We start from the raw sequence: 19,174 nt of genomic DNA, 5'->3' as shown, positions 1-19,174 counted from the left end.
CTCTGCCAGGTTGGCACTGATCAGGGTAAAAGCCAAGACTTCCTCAGAGGTGAAAAGGTAAGCAAACAATCTGATCTCCCCTTAGCTTGGCTTTCCAATTGGTGAGGGGGCCAGGCCCCTGCAGACAATCCAGGTCGTCCGGATGGCTAAAGCGCTCATTTGCATAAAGAATCCTCGGATGGTCTGGCACCGAGGGTTGAACCGAAGTCTTCGTCCGTTTAAGCAGAGAATTAGACACCCTGTTCCTAAGGGTCTCGGCACGGCATTTCCTCTAAGAGGGTCACGCCGTGGACTAAAAATGCCCCTTGTCCCCTAAAGTGGGGATCCCTGGAGAACACACCACGCGGGTGCCGGGGTGGGGAAGGTTTGGCCTCTACGCGCCGCAGGTTTAGGCTGGCAATCTCTCGCCCAAGGCGGCGGCGGGCTGCACGCGGGGCGGGGCCGGCTGCGCCGCGGGACCCCGGCGCCCTCAGGCGCGATCCGGGGGCTGGCGCCGAGGCGGCCGCAGGAGGTGGCGAGTGCTGAAGGGCAGAGCTGCTGCTGTCCAGAACCGGGGCGCTAGAGGGCGGGGCCAGGGCCGAGGTCTGGCTGCAGGGCGCGTGGGGGTGGGCGGGGCGGGGCCTGAGAGGGCGGGCCGGGGGCGGGGCGCGCGCGGGCCCGGGGAGGGCGGGGCCAGGGCCGAGGTCTGGCTGCAGGGCGCGTGGGGGTGGGCGGGCCGGGGGCGGGGCGCGCGCGGGCCCGGGGAGGGCGGGGCCGCGGGGCGGGGCGGGCCCTGGCGGCCCGAGTGTCACACGCGCGGCGGTCCGGGAGGCGGCGACAGCGGCAGCGGCAGGCGCCGCCGGGACGGACACGGGCGCGCGGGCTCGGGCGGGCGCCGGCTGCCTCCCTCCCTGCATCGCTCGCTCGCTCTCCGGCCCGACTGCTCGCCGGCCGGGGGCCGAGCTCGCTCCAGCGCTCTCAGGAAGGAAGAAGTCGGGGCGGCGGGGGGCCGAGGACGCCGACAAGTTCCAGCAGCAGCCGCGGATCCCGGCCGAGGCGGAGGCTGCGGTTCCGACGGGACAGGAGCGCGCTCCGCGGCAGAGCGCACGGCCAGAGCGTCTGAGGAGCGGGGGGCGCCCGGGCCTTTCGCTATCCGTGGGGCCGCGGCGGGGATCCCATGAGACGCGCCCGCCAGGGGCAGGAGATCCAAAGCCCGGGCGGCGCGCGGCGGAGGCGGAGGGCGGTGCTGCAGCTGCCGGAGGCCGGGAGCGGCCGGCAGGAGGCAGCGGAGAGAACTTGAACTTGGCGTCGGGAGCGGGCGCCCCGGACGCCCCTCGCCGGGGCCGGGGCCGGGGCCGGGGCCGGGGCGCCGAGGGACCTGGGCGGCATCGCTGCCCCCCGAATGGCCGCGGCGGCGGACCCGGCTCCCGCGCCGCGGCCCTAGGCGGCCTCTCGCCATGGCCAAGTGGCTGAACAAGTACTTCAGCTTGGGCAACAGCAAGACCAAGAGTCCCCCGCAACCGCCGCGGCCCGACTACCGCGAGCAGCGGCGCCGAGGCGAGCGGCCCTCGCAGCCCCCCCAGGCCGTGCCGCAGGCCCCCGCGGCTGCCTCCGCGTCCTGCGGTACCGCTGCCGCCTCCTGCTTCTCGGCCTCGTCGGGATCGCTGCCCGACGACAGCGGCAGCACGAGCGACCTCATCCGCGCCTACCGCGCACAGAAGGAGCGCGACTTTGAGGACCCCTACAACGGGCCCGGCTCGTCGCTGCGCAAACTGCGCGCCATGTGCCGCCTGGACTACTGCGGCGGCGGGGAGCCGGGTGGGAGCCAGCGCGCCTTTTCCGCCTCGTCCGCGTCGGGCGCCGCGGGCTGCTGCTGCGCCTCCTCCGGCGCGGGCGCCGCCGCGTCCTCGTCCTCGTCCTCTGGCTCCCCGCACCTCTACCGCAGCAGCAGCGAGCGGCGGCCTGCCACCCCGGCCGAAGTGCGCTACATCTCCCCGAAGCATCGCCTCATTAAGGTGGAGAGTGCCGCGGGCTGTGCCGGCGACCCCCCAGGGGCCGCCTGCTCCGGCGGCCGGACCTGGAGCCCGACGGCCTGCGGCGGCAAGAAACTACTCAACAAGTGTGGCGCCTCGGCCGCGGAGGAGAGCGGTGCCGGCAAGAAGGACAAGGTAAGACGCCCTTGGCCTCACTCGAGGTTCCAGAGCCACTGTGCGCACGGGGACACTGAGGCACCGCTCTAGTTTCGAGTTCCTACATCCTCTTCGGGCTAGGACTCGAGGTCAGGCCTTCCACGATGCTACCAAATTCTGCTTCCTTGCACGCACTTTGCCCCCGATCATTGGCCTGACACAGTCTCTTAACGCTGCTGCTTCCCAAAGGTCCTCAATCTGAACCCACAGCCAGGTGCCCTCTTTGGAAGTATCCTGACCAGAGAGCTCTCTGCCCAGCCTGGTCCAAGAGACAGCCAACCAGCCCCTCGAGGAGGAAAGTCAGAGAGTCAGAGCCCTTACTATTAAAGTGTTCGTGGGTCAGTCATGTCTGACTCTTTGCGACCCCATGCACTGTAGCCCGCCAGGCTCCTCCGCCCATGGGATTTTCCAGGCAAGAATACTGGAGTGGGTTGCCGTTTCCTTCTCCACGTATTTAGAAGAGTGTTTATTCTTGTCTGCCCCCGTTCCTCCCGCCCCTGACTTTATAGATGGGAACTGAGGTCTAGAGCTGGGAAGGGACCCGCCGGATATTACACATTTTCGATGGCAGATCCAGACCGGCTGTCTCTGAACGGATATATGTAAATCCCTCTAAATGCCCTGCCCTGCTCCTCCCCCCCCCCCCCCCCCCGCCGGCTCCAGGTTTCCAAATGGGGCAGCCTTTTGTACTGGAGCTGTAGCGAGAAATACGACCCCCACCCCCCAACCCCCACGCGTGCTTTTCCGGTTGAAGTGCGCTGGTCTACAAGAGCGCTCCACTTCGACCTGTCAGTTCCTCCAGCCCGGCTGGGGGAAGAGGGGTCCGCCTACCGGGCCAGCTGGAAGGAGACCACCCCTCCCATCCTCATCTTCCTTCCTGACCTTACCCTTTACAGCCCCAAGGATGAGGGGGACGATTTTGTACATTCTCCTCCCTAACAGATCAGACTATCTTGATCCCCCGGACCTTTGGAGCAGTCTGGTTAATTACAGCCAGACTGGGCCCTCTCTTCCCCCTTCACACTCCTGTGACACTCTCCTTTCCCCCATAAAATAATACTTGTTCTGTCTGCCTCTGGTGGAAGGCAGTGCTTTCGTTCCATCTGAGGCCCAGTGCCCTGCGATGGCTATGAGACTGCTGTCCCTCTTGTTCTCCCACCGCCCTGCTTTCTCCCAAAGGTAAACTTTTCACCCAGATGTGGGCTGGGGGAAACGGATAGAGTCTGAATTTCTTTTAGGACTGGATGTCCAGACAGGAGGGAGACAGGCCCCTACCTGCCAGCTGGTGCTTGGGAAGGGAACTTTTCGTTTTCCAGGCAGGAGAAGTAAGCCGGTGCCCCTCCTGACTTTTTCTGCCTGACTTCCTCTCCCCAGGGTCCCAGGTCCCCCTAGCATACCTCTGCCTCCCGCTGGGTCTGTTGAAGGCAGCTTTGGTAACCTATGGATTCCACTTCCCTCTGGAGCCGGTTTGGGGACGCGTCTGCATGGACTCTGGGCTTCCTCAGCACTTGGGGTGCCACACCTAAATGACAAGGGCTAGGATCCGGGTGGCCACCTTGGCGCTGCCTTGGGGGCAGAGGAGATTTCTCTGGGAGCCCCCAGATTCTGGGTTTGTGGTCCATCTGTAAGGGAAACAACAGAGAGGCTCCCTGCCGCCTTATGTGTGGCCCAGGCTTGGCTAGGTGCTCATCTGGGAGAACCTGGAGTGTCTGGAAATGGAAGGATGGCCTAGCCTAGCTCTCCAGAGAGATCCCGCCATTCCCCTGTTATTCCATAACCACCTCCCCGGTGGGCAAATCTCCTTTCTCTCCCGCTGCTTGTGGTTCTGCCTACTCACTAGGATCTTCCTTTATGGTTTTCAAAACTTTAGTAAATGGTTTTTCCTAACTATAAATAAGACTACTTCAAATACCAAGGAATACGAAGTTTAATGGCTGGAGTGTTAAGTGTGTTGAAAACTTGGCTTTGTTCTACCAGATGTCGCTTACGGTTCTTCCTTGCTCCCCTCTGCTGGGCCCTGGAGCAGGGGCCAGTGACTCCTGTGGTCCAAGCTGCGGTGTACATGATGAGTGCTGCAATGGCAGGGCTTAATGGGAGGTGGCCAGGGAGGACCACTCTTACGGTTGGTTGCAGAAGAGAACCTGGTGCTCTAGGGGATTGTAGGTAAAGGCCTTGTGGCAGGAATTGAGAGGTTAGAGTTGGCCAGGACCCCAGAGGGGCAGGAGGTCCCGGGTCGGGGAGAACCTTGTAACTTAAGCAGTGAGGGGATTCAGCTCTTGAATGGTATGAGCAGATATGCTTTCTTTAAAAAAGATCGCTCTGGAGTGCACTTTACCTACTAGACTGTGACTTTGAGCCCTTTGATCTTTTAAGAGGTTGTTGCCATCTTCAGAGTCAGAGGGATTGCAGCTGCCAGATGTTCTTTCTGGCTAGTAGGAGGAGGAACCGGGGAGGGTCATCCTATGCAGTGGTTCTCAAACCAGCACCTGGAGGACTGGTCAAAACACGTGGGGCCTGAGAAGGTGTATTTCTAACAAATTCTCAGGTATCTTTCACAGCTGATCCTGGGACCACACCAGTGCAACAGTGGCTTCTTAACCCTCCCTCTGGGCCTTCTGGTCGGAGCTGCTTTGGGATGCAGACACTCCGGGTGCCCTCTTCATCTCTGCCCTCTGTGGGGCTGCCATCTAGTCTGGCGCCCATACCCACCCTGCATTCCTGGTCAAGCAGCCAGGCGGTAGCCTGGTTTTCACATTATTTGCAGCCAGACAGCTTTTGGAAGCCAGGGACACTGCAGGTCTAGCCCTGAACACACTAGAGTCTGCCTTCTGCCCCTCACCCACAGATCCAGGAAAACCTACTTCTAGCCCACTTAATCTCTGGCCCAGCTTCCTCTTATCAGCTGTTAGGGAATAGAACAAGTACCCGTAGGGCTGTTGGATGCCCCAGCTGTGTCGGGACCTGTGTTTTAATGTCGGCCTGTGTTGAGAGTTACTGTGGCATGGGGCTAGGAGCTGTGGGTCCACAAATCCTCCTTTCAGGGCCTCCATTGCCACCCCCAGCCACCTTTATCTTGGGGGCCCTTCTGCCCCCTCAGTACTGAGCCCCCTTCTGACACATACTTAGGCATCCTCCTGTTCTCCTGGGTGAATCCCAGGGCACACACACCCCTGGCTACATATACCCTGCTACCAACCAGTCTCCAGTTTGGGGTAGTTTCCCTTTTAGAATCACGTTTTCAATTTAACCAACTTTTACCCAGCACATATTTTGCGCTCAGAGATCTCTCAGTACAAGGACAAGCTAGGAGGAAGAGAATAAAGGCTGCAAAAGGACTTGGCAGTAATTTTTGGCCTAAGCCTCCGAAGGCTGCTGACACCCGTCACCTTTTCATCGTTTGTTTCCCAGTGTTTTTGTCTTGGGTAATTTAGTGAGATCTTCACCTAGGAGGCAGCTGTGAGTTGGATCTAGGGATGGAAGTGTAATTTCAGTGCCGGGAAAGGCTGACTGGAGCCTGTGGGAGCCCTTAGGTATATGTGCTGTGTGCATGCATGTATGTCTGTGTGTTGGCCTGTGTGTGCATGTGTGTATATAAAACCTTAATGTGGAGAGTGTTTTTGGAAACCAAAGCTTTCTTGCAGTGGGCCTCACTTGGGCAATGAGAGATGACAGTGTGAGAAAGGTGGGGGCCTGAGTTTGGACCCCACAGGGAAAGCCTGGAAGACTGTTGAATCAGGAAAAGGATAGACTCAGAGCCATGGTTGAGGAGCATCCCAGGCTATAAGCTGCTGCAGTCTGGGGTCGATGGGTTTGGAGTTGGGAGGCAATTACAATATAGTCCCAGTGAGAGACAGTGAGGGCCTGAGCTCCTGGGAAGAAAATATGAAACTTTAGTAGGTGGAAATATTCCCCCAGGTTGTCTTTATTAAAAAAAAATAATGATGACAAAGAGGCCAGTAACTTGGTAGGTCTCCTTATGTGCAGCCAGACAAGTCTTATCCACTTACGTTTTCTGCTGAAGTCTTGTTTCTTTTGTCATAATTAAGTAAATGTTTCCACTGCAGCTGAGAAAGTCGAGATGCACCATGACATCAGTTTCCCAAGTTTAAATACAGGCTGATGTGTACCAATACTTTGTATTTTGTCAGCATCCACAGAGTTGAGTTAAATAACATGCTTCCAAAGAAATAAATAATATCATGTTCAACTTAAAAAAAAAAAACTCAGCAAACAGTTTCTGAGCAGCATGCGAGGCAGGGGAGACCTCGGAGAGAATAAGTGGTGGAGAGCGTTTCCGAGAGGGAAGCTTCTCAATCTGCAGTTGAAATGAGCTTTTTAAGATCTAGTCTGGGAGACAGTCGGGTAATGAGGCAGTGTCACAACACGAGGCATGCCAGAACAGAAGTGTGTGCAGAGGGCTGAGAGGAATTCACAACTCGTGTCTCTGAATTCAAGGAGGGCTTTCACGAGGTGGTGGCATTTGAGCTTCTCCAGGTAGAAGCTGGTGCCAAGAGAATGGATGGAGGCTCTGAAAGGTGGGTGTGGTGGGGGAATTGTAGAGAGAGGCTGGAGCCACAAAAGGAAGAGAATGTCTCGTGTATCTTTTGGAGGAGTTGGGAATTGGAGTCTTCATGTCCTTTTCACATCAAATTGGTGATGTGTAGCTTGATTGAAGCCAGGGTGAAGCATGAGCTGAGAGTCATTTTCCATTTGGTTAATAGCCACATTCTCCAGTTCTTAGAAAGTAATTGATTGAAAAAGTAAGGACCAAGCTTGGTAGCTGTGGTTTGGCTTGGAACACTTTGAAGTCCTGTCCCTTGAAAGTAGTGTGAGAGAAATGCTGCCTATCAGATCCAGTTTTTCCCATTGATTCCTCAGAAAAGAAATATATTCTCCAGGCTTCAGATGGACCACTTAATTGATGATTTAATCTTCACAGTCACTCTAGAAGGGGTTTAGGTACTGTATCTGTTAGCTATCGCTGCATCACAAGTTACTCCAAAGTCGATGGTTGTAAACCAGAGGTTAGCAAAAGAATCAATCAGTTAGTGAGTAATTTTAGCTTGTAGGCCAGACAGCTCCCATCACAACTATTCAACTCTGCCATTGTAGCTTGAAAGCATACAGACAGTATATAAATTAAAGAGTATAGCTGTGTTCCAATAAAACTTTATTTACAAAAATAGGCAGCTGGCCTGTGGTCTGCAGTTTCCAACCACTGATTTAAATGGTAAGTCTTTATTATTATCCATGAACCCACAAGTCAACTGAGTGGTTTTTCTGGCCTCTGTTGGCTCACCCAGGCATCTATGGTCAGTGTGGAGCGGGTCTGCAGCCCTGCCAGCCCTACCTAGCCGGGCTGCCTTACGTGTTTGGTTTAGGATGGCCTTGGCTGCCTCAGTTTGGCTCTGTTCCACATGGTCTCTCATCTTCCAGCAAGTTAGCCTTGTTCACATGATGGTGGCAGGGTTCCAAGAAATTACAGAAGCCCATACAGTTTCTTGAAGTTAGAAACTGGCCTGCTGTTCCTTCTGCTGCATTCTGTTGACCAAAGCAAGTTATAAGGCCAGCCAGTATTCAGAGAGAGAGAGAGGGGAAGCTGTGAAGTCCTGTGGCAGAGGGTGGGGATACAGGGAGGCCATTAATCAGGGAGTTTAGTGCTATTCCTCTACCCTGGGCACTATCGCCCCATTTCACAGATAAAGAAACTGAGGCTTAGAGGTATTGATTTGCTTAATGTCACAAAACTACCAAGTGACAGGTCAGGATTACACCTTCAGTCTGAGTTACAAGCCTGTATGCTTTTTATCAACTTGTTTAACTCCTTTCAGTGATTTAGATAGAGATAGTAAAGTTCTGATATTTGCTGAAATGTGCATTGTACATCTCCTCCTCCCGTTAATGTTCCTCTTCTTATACCACCCCGTCCCAATTCCCATCTCTTTCAGTCTGGGCTTTGGTGGTCCCCAAAGAGGCCCCCGAGCCAGCTTTTCTCTCCCCTTCCCTCATCTCACTCTGAGTTCCCTAAATGAGATGTTAATGCAGCACCCGAGTTATTTCATAGAGAAATTCCATGCACAGAGTTGGCACTTCCCAAGGGACAGCTGCACAAAACGTGTCTTGTAACTGTCATGTCTTCTCATTGAAGGATTGGCGAGCCTGCATGTGCGCTCCTTTAAGGGAAAAAAAAACTCAAAACCCCAGTACCCTGGCCCTTGTCAACAAGGAACCTGAGTGTTCTTGAGGGAGATCAGATGACTGTCTTCTAATCTGACCACCTTGGAACATAACTGATTTCCCCAGACTTGACCCCCAAGCCTTGACCTCGTCCTCTCCCCAGCCCCAAAGCGTTTCTGACCCATAAAGTAGGGGTTAAAAGGCAAACTTGAAAAGGTGGTGCGTTCCTCTGGTCATTTAAGCAAAGCTGAACATGCCTGTGGTCAGACGCTCCCTTGAGCAGTTTCACTTGGGGTTGACTTTCTCCTCTTGTGATGGGAGAGCCAAGTGGCAGTGGCCTGTGGCGAAGGGAGAGGTCAGGCGGCGCCCTAGAAAATAAATTGGGATCTGTGGCTTTGAAGCAGAAAGCTGGGTTGCTGGCCTGCTGATGGTGGCATCTCCGCCCACTTTCGGGGCGGGGGTGGGGCTCTTCCTGCGGGATGGAGGCAGGCTGCTGGTGCTGTCTGCCACCCTGCCTGCCTTATACCTTGCTTGGCTTGTGGTGACTGGGAGATTGCCACATGCAGGCCACTGTCAGAAGCTGTGTGGATAAAAGGGAAGAGCCAGGGGAGGGGTCATGCCTGCCCATAAGGAGCTTATCTTCTGGTGAGGACACAGGGACCACACAGTTCTGTGTGGCGGACTTTGTCTGTAAACAGAGTGGTGTGGGTGAGCTGGGAGCCATCCTGGCCCAGAAGCCGTGCTGAGCAGAGCCTTGACTCCTTGGAACTCAAGGAGAAGCAGGGTCAGGAGGAGGTTCATTTCAACTGAGAGAAGCACGGACGGCGTCTCGGAGGAGGAGGCAGTTGACCCATTCAGGTTGAAGGAGCTTTCCGCAGGAGCAGAATTAGTCATACTGCTCCCCAAAGTCGAGTAGATGCTATTGTCATTCCCCTTTTACATATGAGAGAGCTGAGGCAGAGAGGTTAAGTACCTTATCTAAGGTCACCTTGCCATTAAAGGCAGAGGTGAGACCTGAAACTGGATTTAGGGTCTTTGAACCACTGTACCATACCGCCTCAGGCTGCACAATCTCATGCCTTGATTTTCTCTGCCTTATTTGTGGCTAGACTTAAACTCTTATAAAAATCTCCTCTGTTAGCATTGTAGGACCTACAGATTCCTACATTTGCGTAAGTATTCCGAAGCTTAAAAGAAACTTTCACACCCATAATTAACTTAACTGTCAGAGTCACTCTGAGGAAAGTGCTGTAACCCCCATTTTACAGATGGAAATATTGAGGGTCCCAGAAGGAATGGAGCATGCCCTGCCGCACAGCAGGTGCTAGCCAACACAGCGGCCAGGCTGCTGACCTTGTGTTCTGAGTCTAATGCCCTTTGTGCCGGGGTGATGTGGAGATGGTTTGGCCAAAGCTCTAATCCACAGGAAGGGTGACAGCCTGATTGATTTCCGGTTCTTTCTGTGTTTTGATTCTGAAACAAGTTACTGAGACCATTAAGGAACAGCGACAGAGGACCTTGCTTCCACAATGGAATTTTCCTTCTCTTCCTGTTTGGTATTTTCCAGTAATATTTCTATTAATGTTTCACTTTCGGAGGCACTGGCTTCCTGAGAGTTTGCGCTTTCTCAACTGATGAGCTAGGAAGAATTGAATTTTCCTCTAAATCATTCAGTTCCTTTCCATTTTCTCCAAGTGGAACTCTCTCTGGATTTCCCATTATGCTGTAGAGGAAGGATCTTGGAGGTGGGTTCAAGGGATGGAGAGAGAATTAGTCAGAGCCCTAGGGAATGACTCAGGCCAAGTTTTCCAAGCAAAACTTTAGAGTAATGGTCAGAAAGGGGTTTCCCGAGGCCAGTGAGTGGAAAAATGATTTGATAGGTGGGTGGGTTGGCGGGGAGATGGGTACTTCTGGTGCACTGCTGGGCCTTCACTTACAGGCTGGACTCCAAGTCCTCAGATGGGCCATGAGAGCCCATACCAAGTCCTTTCTCTTCATTCATTCAACAGGCATTGTTGAGAGTAGGCTACGTGCTGGGTATTGTTCTGTTTGGATGCTGGGGCTACAGTGTGGACAAAACATAAACGTTCATGCTCCCCTGAGTTTGCCCTCTCAGGAGAGGATTCAAGCAAATATAGTATGTTGGGTGGAGTGTAGAGAAGAGTAAAACTGGGGTGGGCCTGAGTTTGAGGTGGAGAACTGCTTCAGATGGCCGCCCAGAGGGCTTTGCTAAAGGGTGTGATGGTGTGATTCACACGGCCCACAGAGAGAAGTACATTCCAGGCAGAGTGAACAGTCAGGGCACAAGTCCAAGGCAGGAGCATGCCTGGCTGCTTCAGGGAGATCGGCGTGACTGAGCGGAGCAGGTGGGGAGGAAGTGGGGAGACGAGAGGTCTGGGATGAGTTGGGATGGGGAGGCTGAGAGCTTTGGGAGGTGCTGAAAGGGTTTCTCGCTTTAACTCTGAGTGAGATGGGAAGTCAGTGGAGGCTCTAAACAGCAATGACATGATCTGGCTTTTGGAGTTCAAAAGGATCACTCTGGCTGCCGAGTGGAGAACAGACGGGAGGGCACCAGCTGGGGGGCCAACTAAGATGCCCTTCAGCCGCAGGAACTGGGGCGCTGGTGATGGGTGATGAGAGGAGCCCGGATTCAGGACGCGTCCTGACGGGTGTCCTGACAGAGGAAGTATGAGTCGTGATGGGGGAGGAGAGTCGCGATGACTCCAGGTTTTAACTTGAGCATTCAGAAGGATGAATTGCCATTAGCCAAGACGAATAGGACCCCGGCAGTGCAGTCACAGTCCAGGCAGTAGAGCTGATCCAGCAAGTGAGTCCGGGATTAAGAGCCATACATGCTCTGAAGCATGGTAGCCTCTGTCAGGGGCTGGGAAGAACCACGAGGAAGAGGAAATCATCTGCGAGCTGGGTGCAGCGGACGGTGCACGTGGGGCATCCCAGACAGAAGGGGTCCTGTCTGCAGTGACTGAGATGGGGAAGGGAGCCCTGCGGGATTCAAGCAAGTGTGGCCAGAGCCTCCAGATTGCCTAGTGGAATTGCTCGTGATAAAGGAAGGAGGCAGGGGCTTGGGTGTGAAGGGCCACCTGCCACTGGTCGAAAATTGCCCCAATTCTCTAAACTGGGAGGCCACCTGCTGTGTTGTCTGCCTGAGCTTGGCACTAGGGCAGGATGAATATGAGGCTGGAGCTTGCCTGTTTTGCTCAGCAGAACATTTCGATGCGGGGCATTTGTGATTGTTGGGAAAGTTCTTTCTTGTCTGGGGCTCACCAGACGTGGGCTATGGGGGAGAGGCAAACAGAAGTAGGAGGAATGGAACTTTCCTGGCTTCTCCAGGCCATGGCTAAATTCTAAAAATGAAAATGTCCCAAAAGTTCTTCAGAGTGAAGCCTCTCTGCTTTTTGCTCTGACGTGCACTCTCAGAAAGCCAGACAGCCTTGTAATCCCCCCGGTGCATTCCAAAGCCATGCATGTGCTTTGGGGCCTGCGTGGCATTCTCAGAATGATGCAGCCCCTACCTGCCTTCCTGTGGGGAGCAGATGCCAGTTGCCTGTGTTCTGGGTAAGCTTGGATTTTTTTTTTTTATAAATTTCAGTGGCTCAGCAGTAAAGAATCCGCCTCATTGCAGGAGAACGTGGGTTCAATCACCAGGTTGGGATGATCCCCTGGAGAAGGAAATGGCAGTATTCTTGCCTGGGAAATCCCGTGGATAGAGGAGTCTGGGGTCGCAAGAGTCGGACATGACTTAGTGACTAAACCACCACCAATGTTAACTCTTTTAAATCTGTGTTAACTCTTTTCTTCCCCCTTCAACAAAACTAAGACAAAGTTTGGTATAGAAAATGCAGATAAGCAAAACCAAAATAGAAACCAACTTCAGTTCTACAATTCAAAGAAACAGCTTTAACGTTTCACTGTTTTTCCACTTAGCCTTTTTCAGTGCATGTATGTGTGTGTGTATTTTCCTTCACAGAAATCAATATTTTATGTATCTATTTATATACTTTTCACTTAATGACATGGAAAGATATCTACATTGTTTTAAACATTCAACAACAGTAATTTAATGTCTGTATAGTATTCTATTTGCCTATTTAGGCTCTCCTAGTTTTCACTAGTTTAACAGTGCTGTAATGAGCATCTTTGTAACTTAATTCTTTGCATAAATAAGTCTGTGATTATTTCCCTGGGATTGGTTCCCAGAGGAGAATTGTTGAGTAGGAAGGTAAAAATTTTGATACAGGCTTTCAAATTGTATTCTAGAAAAAGGCCTTATAAGTTTTGCCTGCTTTACTGTAATGCAGTTTAGTTTAATTTGCAGCTTCTTGGGTTACTAGTGCATATGCCTGTTTTCCAAAGCTGTGTATTTCTATCTGTCCATCGTTTCTGCCATGGGGTTTATCATTTTATTGATTTATACGAGCTCTTTGTGGATTAAGGATGGCAGTCCCTTGCCTGCCGTTTAGATTGCAGGGCATTTTTTACAAGCTTGTAATTTGCCGTTCAGCCCTGTATCCAGTGATTGCTTTGGTTGTTTACGCTGAACTGTTTGTTTTCTACTCCTGGATCATTCTTAATGTTTTACCCAGTGTAACCAGCGTGCTACTTAGAGAAGTTTTCTGTACTCCAGTGTATTTTCTTCTAGCACTTTGATGGGTTCTTTCTTTTTTGAACATTGACATTTTACTCTGGAGTTTGATTTCAGAGTACAAGGTAGGGTTTTAATTTTATTTTTCTGAATGACCAGTCTGTGTCCGGACATCCTCTCCTCTGTGCTTGCTCCATCAGCTATCTGTATTTCTTCAAGTGCCTTTTTAGATTTCAATATTTTGACTCCGTCTCACCCTGACTGTGTTATGTTCTCATCAACTATTATGATAATGATGATTTCACCTGTCTTTATAAAATGACACCTTTCATCTGCAGATACCCATGCACTTATTACACATTCAACTCCTGACACCTTAGGAAGGTAACTGGGTAATAGCACTTCACTTTGGATGCCAGATCTGATGCCAGAGCTTTTCTGGGATGAGGCCAGGAAAGCTTCTCCTCACCTCTGACGGAGTCAGCCTCCACCTCCAGGACCAGGGGGCTGGCTGTCTAGACGTATTTCGGGGCAGCCAATTACTCTCTGCGCTGCCAGTGCAGCCTTACCTGAGTGTGTCCGTCTCAGCTTTTACACAGTGGTGACGTTTGTGGGGAAAGCGTGCACCATTCCGTCATCCGTGCAGCAGGCATTTTTTAGCATAGACCTTGAGTAGCCGAGCTCAGTCTGGAAGGATGGGGAGAACTTAAAGATGTGGCGTGTGGGGACTATATTATTTTAGTCATTAAAATTTTTTTTTCACACCCACCCAACTCCAGTGCAAGTGACATGAATTTACAGAGTTCTTTCCCCATTCCCAGCCTTTTCTGTCCCCTCAACCCAGAGGTCCTCATGTCTTCAGTTAGTGAGAGAGCCTTTCCCAATCTCTGTGGCATGTTCTTCTTTTCCTGGCTCAAGCCAGTGTCAGGATAATCCATTCTGCCGTGTCTGCCGTGGGGTTTGTGACATTAATGTATCGGTGTTGACAGAACAGATTAAACCCAGGAGTGTTCATGGTGAATAAATCAGGGAGGAAAAAATGCAGATTTTTGAACACTGAACGACATCTCTGTGGTTCTCAGGGGCTGAGAGTGTCTGCCTGATCCCCTATGCTGTGTGTCATGACGTCAGCAGGCCCTGCCTACACCAGCCCTGAGCCTGTTAGAATCGCCGGGAGAGCATTTCTCAGAAGTTTCGGTCGCTTGGGCTCCAGCCCAGACTAATGACACCACAGTTTCTGGGGACAGAGCCTGGACATCAGTAGTTCTGAAAGGTCCCCCGATGATTCTGCCATGGAGCCAAAGTTGCAAGTTACTATCCTAGACCTTGGTTTGGGGTTCCCAGGGAGCCTGGAGATCACCCAGTCCAACCCTCCTACACCCATGCCTGAAAACGTGCAGTGATGAGAGGATTTGTCACATAACCAGACACTCCTTTGCACAGCTGGGCTTTCAAGTTTTTTCTGCTATCCCCTCCAATTTAGTACAGGTTTGTTGAGTACCTGGTGTTTATGGGCACTCTGCTGGCTGACTTCTTTCTCTCTGCGGATTCTGTTATTGTTTTCGTTGGGCTCTTTGAGGTCAAGCAGAACCAGTCTAACCTACGTCTTCCACATGACGACCCTCAGATGTGCGATCGTATCTTCAAAGGCAGACGGCAGCTGCATGCTGTACTGTTTCCCCACAGAGCTGGATTCCCAGCCAGGACACCAACTGCTGAGGGCCAGCACCCTTCAGCATCACAATTGTGGGGGGCGTTGGTGGACCCCGGTCCGGGAGCTTCCTGGCAGGAAGCGGCAGGCCGCAGAGCGGGTTCTGAGTGGGTGGGCTGAGGCTGCCACTGAGGAGTTCATCACGCCGTAGTGTGACTGAATGTGGGGCATGGTTGGATTCAACTCCCAGGTGGATTAGGAGCAGGGCGGTGGGGCGGGGGGCGGGGGGCTCGGTTCCCAAGGCCAAGAGAGCATTAGAGCAGCAGCCAGGAGCATGTTCCCGAGGAGCAGGGGCTGGGGGATCTTGCCATCAGGACCTCAGCGCTGAGCAAACAGCAAGCAGAGCAGCCGCTGCCCAGCTGAGAGTGGGCTGGTGCTGGGGGCCCAGCATTCTCGGTCTGGGTTCTTCGCCTTCTGTGGAGGTAACCAGTGACACTACCCACCACAAGTGCCCAGAGCTGTTGAGTCAAACACGGCGGGACCCTAGCGATGCCCACTGTGGTGATGTGAAATGGGCACTGGCTTTGGGGTCAGAAGTCTGGGCTCCAGTCCTGGCTCCTGGTCTCAGAAGCTTAGTACTTTGGGACCAGTGACTAGTTTCTTCAGACCTGGAATGCCCCATCTGTCCCACCGTGGGTGTAATAATAATAGACGGTGTTTCCTGACTGCTCACTCTGTGCCTCGCATCTGTGGAACGCTTTCTGCGTGGGATCCTCAGGGCCGGTCTTTGAGGGGGTCCTGTTAGAATCCCCTTTTTTACGGATGAGGTAACATTCTGGAGATGAGGTTCAGGGGCAATACATAAGGTCGTAATAAAGTTATTTGTTTGAGCGGCTAAGCACAATGCTTGGTGTGTGGAAAGAACTTTATGAATTCTTTGGGTCACAGGCTGTTCTGGACCTGAGCCCAGCCTCAAACTCTGGGCTTCCTACACCCACAGTCAAGCTAGTGGGACTTCCCTTTCTGGCCTGATGAGGTTGTCCTCAAAAAGTGACCCTGTCCTTGACAGTCATTTTGTGGTTGACCCATGATTCCCTGAGGTGGGACAGTAGAGGTAATAACTACCTGGATCTACCTGGATTACCCCTCTGTTCTAAGTGCTTACGAATATTAACTTACTGAATTTCGTGACACACCCCAGAATGTAAGTTCTATTAAGAGTCCCATTTTATAGATGGAGAAGCTGGGGCAAACAGATGTGTGGTTTTTTATTTTATTATTATTATTAAGTACCTTCTCACAGGTGGCATAGCTAGGAATGGGCAGAGCTGCAGATGGAGGTGTCCAGCCCAGGAAGTTAGTTTGGCTTCTGTCTGCCCGTAACCTCTGTGCTACACAGTTACAGAGAACAGTGACAGAGGTCAGTTCTTGTATTATTTGGTGGTCCCAAAACCATGACACCAGAGCCACTTAAAAACTCTCTACTGATGATAAAGCGTCTGGTTTGGGCCAGGGACTCTCCCTGTGTCTTCTCAGGATAATGCTGCCAAAGGAGCATCAGAAAGGCTTCATGGAGGGGGGGGTGCATGCGGTGGGCCTTCTTGGAAACAGAGGATCTGGATATTTAGAGACTGGTGGGTGTGAGGCCTTCCTGGGAGGGGCCTTGTGAGTGGTCCATAGTGAATAAAGGAGAGGCTGTGAGAAGACAGAAAAGATACAAGAGAGGGATGAAGCCAGGTGTCAGAAAGCCTGGAGGGCCGGGCAGCAGAGTTGGGTCTGTCCTCTGTGGGTAGTGAAAGATGGTGGAGCATAAGATCAGATCTCTGCTTTAGGGAGACCTATCTGTCTGCTTCTTGAAAAGTGTCAGCTACTCAGTCGTGTCCGACTCTTTGTGACCCCATGGACTGTAGCCCACCAGGCTCCACTGTCCATGGAATCCTCCAGGCAAGAATACTGGAGTGGGTAGCCATTCCCTTCTCTGGGGGATCTTCCCAACCCAGACCCAGGGATCCAACCCGGGTCTCCTGCATTGCAGGCAGGTTCTTTACCATCTGAACCCGGGAGGTGACATCCTCATCTTACAAAGATGAATTAGAGAGGACAGATCCGAGAAGGTGCGGATGGGGTCTAAGGGTGGGGAGCCCTGTTAAGAGGACATCAAATGCTTTAGGCAGAGGCAGCAAGGGCCTGGCCCCAGTCTGCATCCTTCAGCAATGAAATACTGTGACTGACGCTTCAAGGGGCTCTCAGATGACAATGGTCAATGGAAGGAAATCAGCTGAGTCTAGGGAATAGATTCTCTGAATCACTGTCATCTGTAGCTGAGGAGTTTGTAAGTTACCCAGGCCAGCAGAGTGTGTGTCCACATTCTGTCAGAGTCAGATGGATCGCGCTTCCGGAGGCCTGGGTCAGGGACAGAGGTGCATCTCCATGCGTGCCTTTCCAGAGAGTTGGGTGGGTAGAGGTCTTGTATGAACCAGGCAGCACCTCCGCTACTTGTTGAGGGAAGCTGTGCGTGGTGAAGGAGGTCGGGGAGAGCTCAGTGTTTGTTCTGGGGCACCGCAGAGCTAGTCACCTGACCTTGAGGCCAAGACTCAGCTCTCCCATCTGATGGCAGCGCCTGGGAGAGTGGGGGGCGGAGCTGGAGGCATCCCAGGGTGTCCAGGCAACCACTATAGCAGGTCAGAGGAGCCACAGTAAAGCTGCTGCCGGTTCAGTTGGAGCCTTCAGAAGAAAGGAATGCAAACGGGACACGGGAGCGCCAGCGCTCTGGCTGCCGCTGGGATGCTGACCTTCAGAGGACGTCCCCCATGGGAGGAGATCTGAGAAGCAGTAAGTGCTCAGGAGCCTTTGAGTTCCTGGGGGGAAGAAACATTAGCCTCGTTGAAGATGAAGATGTTGCTGGTCTCAGTTGAAGGGCCCCCTGAGGATCCCTGGCCAATTCCTCCCTCATTCACTGCTGAATCTGAGGGCCCCTCTGGCCCAGAGCATGCTTCCCAATTCCCGAAGAGATGCTTTGTAAATAAAGATCTAGGAATAATGTGCCATCGGGCCAGCTCGGGGGGCTGTTGCCACGTGCTTGGGGCACACGCTCGGGGAATTCAGCTGTCACTTTGCTCCTGCTCACTGAGCTTCTGCAGGGCTCAGGGCCCATCTGAAAGCCACCTGTGGCATGACTGTGAAGTGACAAGATGGTGGGAATCGGTGTCATCACTTCCGAATCACCCGCAGGACAGCTGACGGCGTTGTCAAGGCCCAGATCAGACGTGCAGGCCTTGGGCCTGGCGTGGTCCAAGTGCAGAGCCCCACCCCAGGCGTGTGTCTGGGGTCTTGCCTTCTCTCTCTCATCCTGCCCTACTCTGGGTTTTGTCTGCACCCTTGATTCTGGTTCTTTATCACCCACAGACTGAGGCAGAAGTGGGCCTGGTTTTTAAAAAGCTGAGCAACTCTTCTCCAACCAGGCAAACCCTTTGTATTGAGAGTCCTTTAAATGATCATGAAACCTCCAGAGAAAGCAGAAATTGCTCATAGTGACAGCTTACAGGGGAGCCCTGGATAAGGAGTTTGGAAGTAAGAAATCAGTGGATGGGGGTGAGGGCACACTCTTGATTTTTTTTTTTTCAGGGCACATTCTTGATTTTTGTTTCCGTTGGGGAGTACTGGGCTTCCCCGGTGGCTCAGTGGTAAAGACTCCACCTGCCAATGCAGGAGACAAGGGTTTGATCCCTTGACTGGGAACATCCCCTGAAGAAGGAAATGACAACCCACTCCAGTATTCTTGTCTGGGAAATCCTATAGACAGAGGAGCCTGGTGGACTGTAGTCCGTGGTGTCACAAAAGAGTAGGACATAAACAACAAGAGTAAGAGTAGTGACTAAACAACAACATTACAACTATTTAATTCCTCTCCTAGAAATGCCTTTTTTTTTAAATACTAGTCAGATCCCTTGGGGAATGGTTATTCCAGAAAATATCATAACCCCTTTGGCTTTTGATGGCTTCTTCTGGTTTTATCTATTTTTCTACAACATAGCAAGAACTTTGGAGCACTGGATTTTTTTCAAGTTCAGCAGCTGTAGTTCTGTCTGTGCTCAAACGTTTCTTATTCTGCAAGTAAATATCAGTTGTATGCCTTCATTCAATCAGAGGGTCGTTTTGTCTGGGACATTGCTGATAGGTAGGAAAGAGATTTTACATCTGCAAAGGGTACTGAAATGAAATAAATTCATGCCATCCTGTGCTCCCCAGACTTTTCTTTAAAAAATTTGAGAAGGGAAATCAGGGCGTCCCTCCTAAGAAGAAGCCATGCTTCTTTAGAAGATCTGTGTTATGAATTTCAAAGATTTGTTTGAATGTTAAATCTAAGGTCATCTTGCATTTACAACTAAAAGTCAGAAAGGAGTGAGTTAGATTGCCATTATCAATTTATCCCTGCAGCCACTAGTAGCCATTTTCGACTCATTAGTTCTTTAGTGGTAAAAAAGAACCTTCCCCATTGCTGAACAAAAGACTGCTTGAACCCTGTGGTTGAAGAACTATGGATGTTTCCCTTCTTTGGTCTGTGGTTGGATGGTC

General features: G+C 52.2%; 1 protein-coding gene across 1 annotated transcript in view; it reads left to right on the top strand.

The window, feature by feature from the left end:
- Positions 1–834: 834 nt before the first annotated feature.
- The window catches only part of SHB (SH2 domain containing adaptor protein B), a 132,975-nt gene continuing 114,635 nt past the window's right edge, over positions 835–19,174 (top strand). Inside the window, 2 exon segments of the mRNA XM_061132184.1 lie at positions 835–1,233; positions 1,235–2,147. Of these exon segments, the coding sequence (XP_060988167.1) occupies positions 1,157–1,233; positions 1,235–2,147 (990 nt within the window). The 5' untranslated portion in view covers positions 835–1,156.

The sequence above is a fragment of the Dama dama genome, chromosome 29 (genome assembly GCF_033118175.1).
Source record: "Dama dama isolate Ldn47 chromosome 29, ASM3311817v1, whole genome shotgun sequence".
In the NCBI taxonomy this organism is placed as follows: Eukaryota; Metazoa; Chordata; class Mammalia; order Artiodactyla; family Cervidae; genus Dama; species Dama dama.
This window is presented reverse-complemented; position numbering and strand designations above follow the sequence as displayed.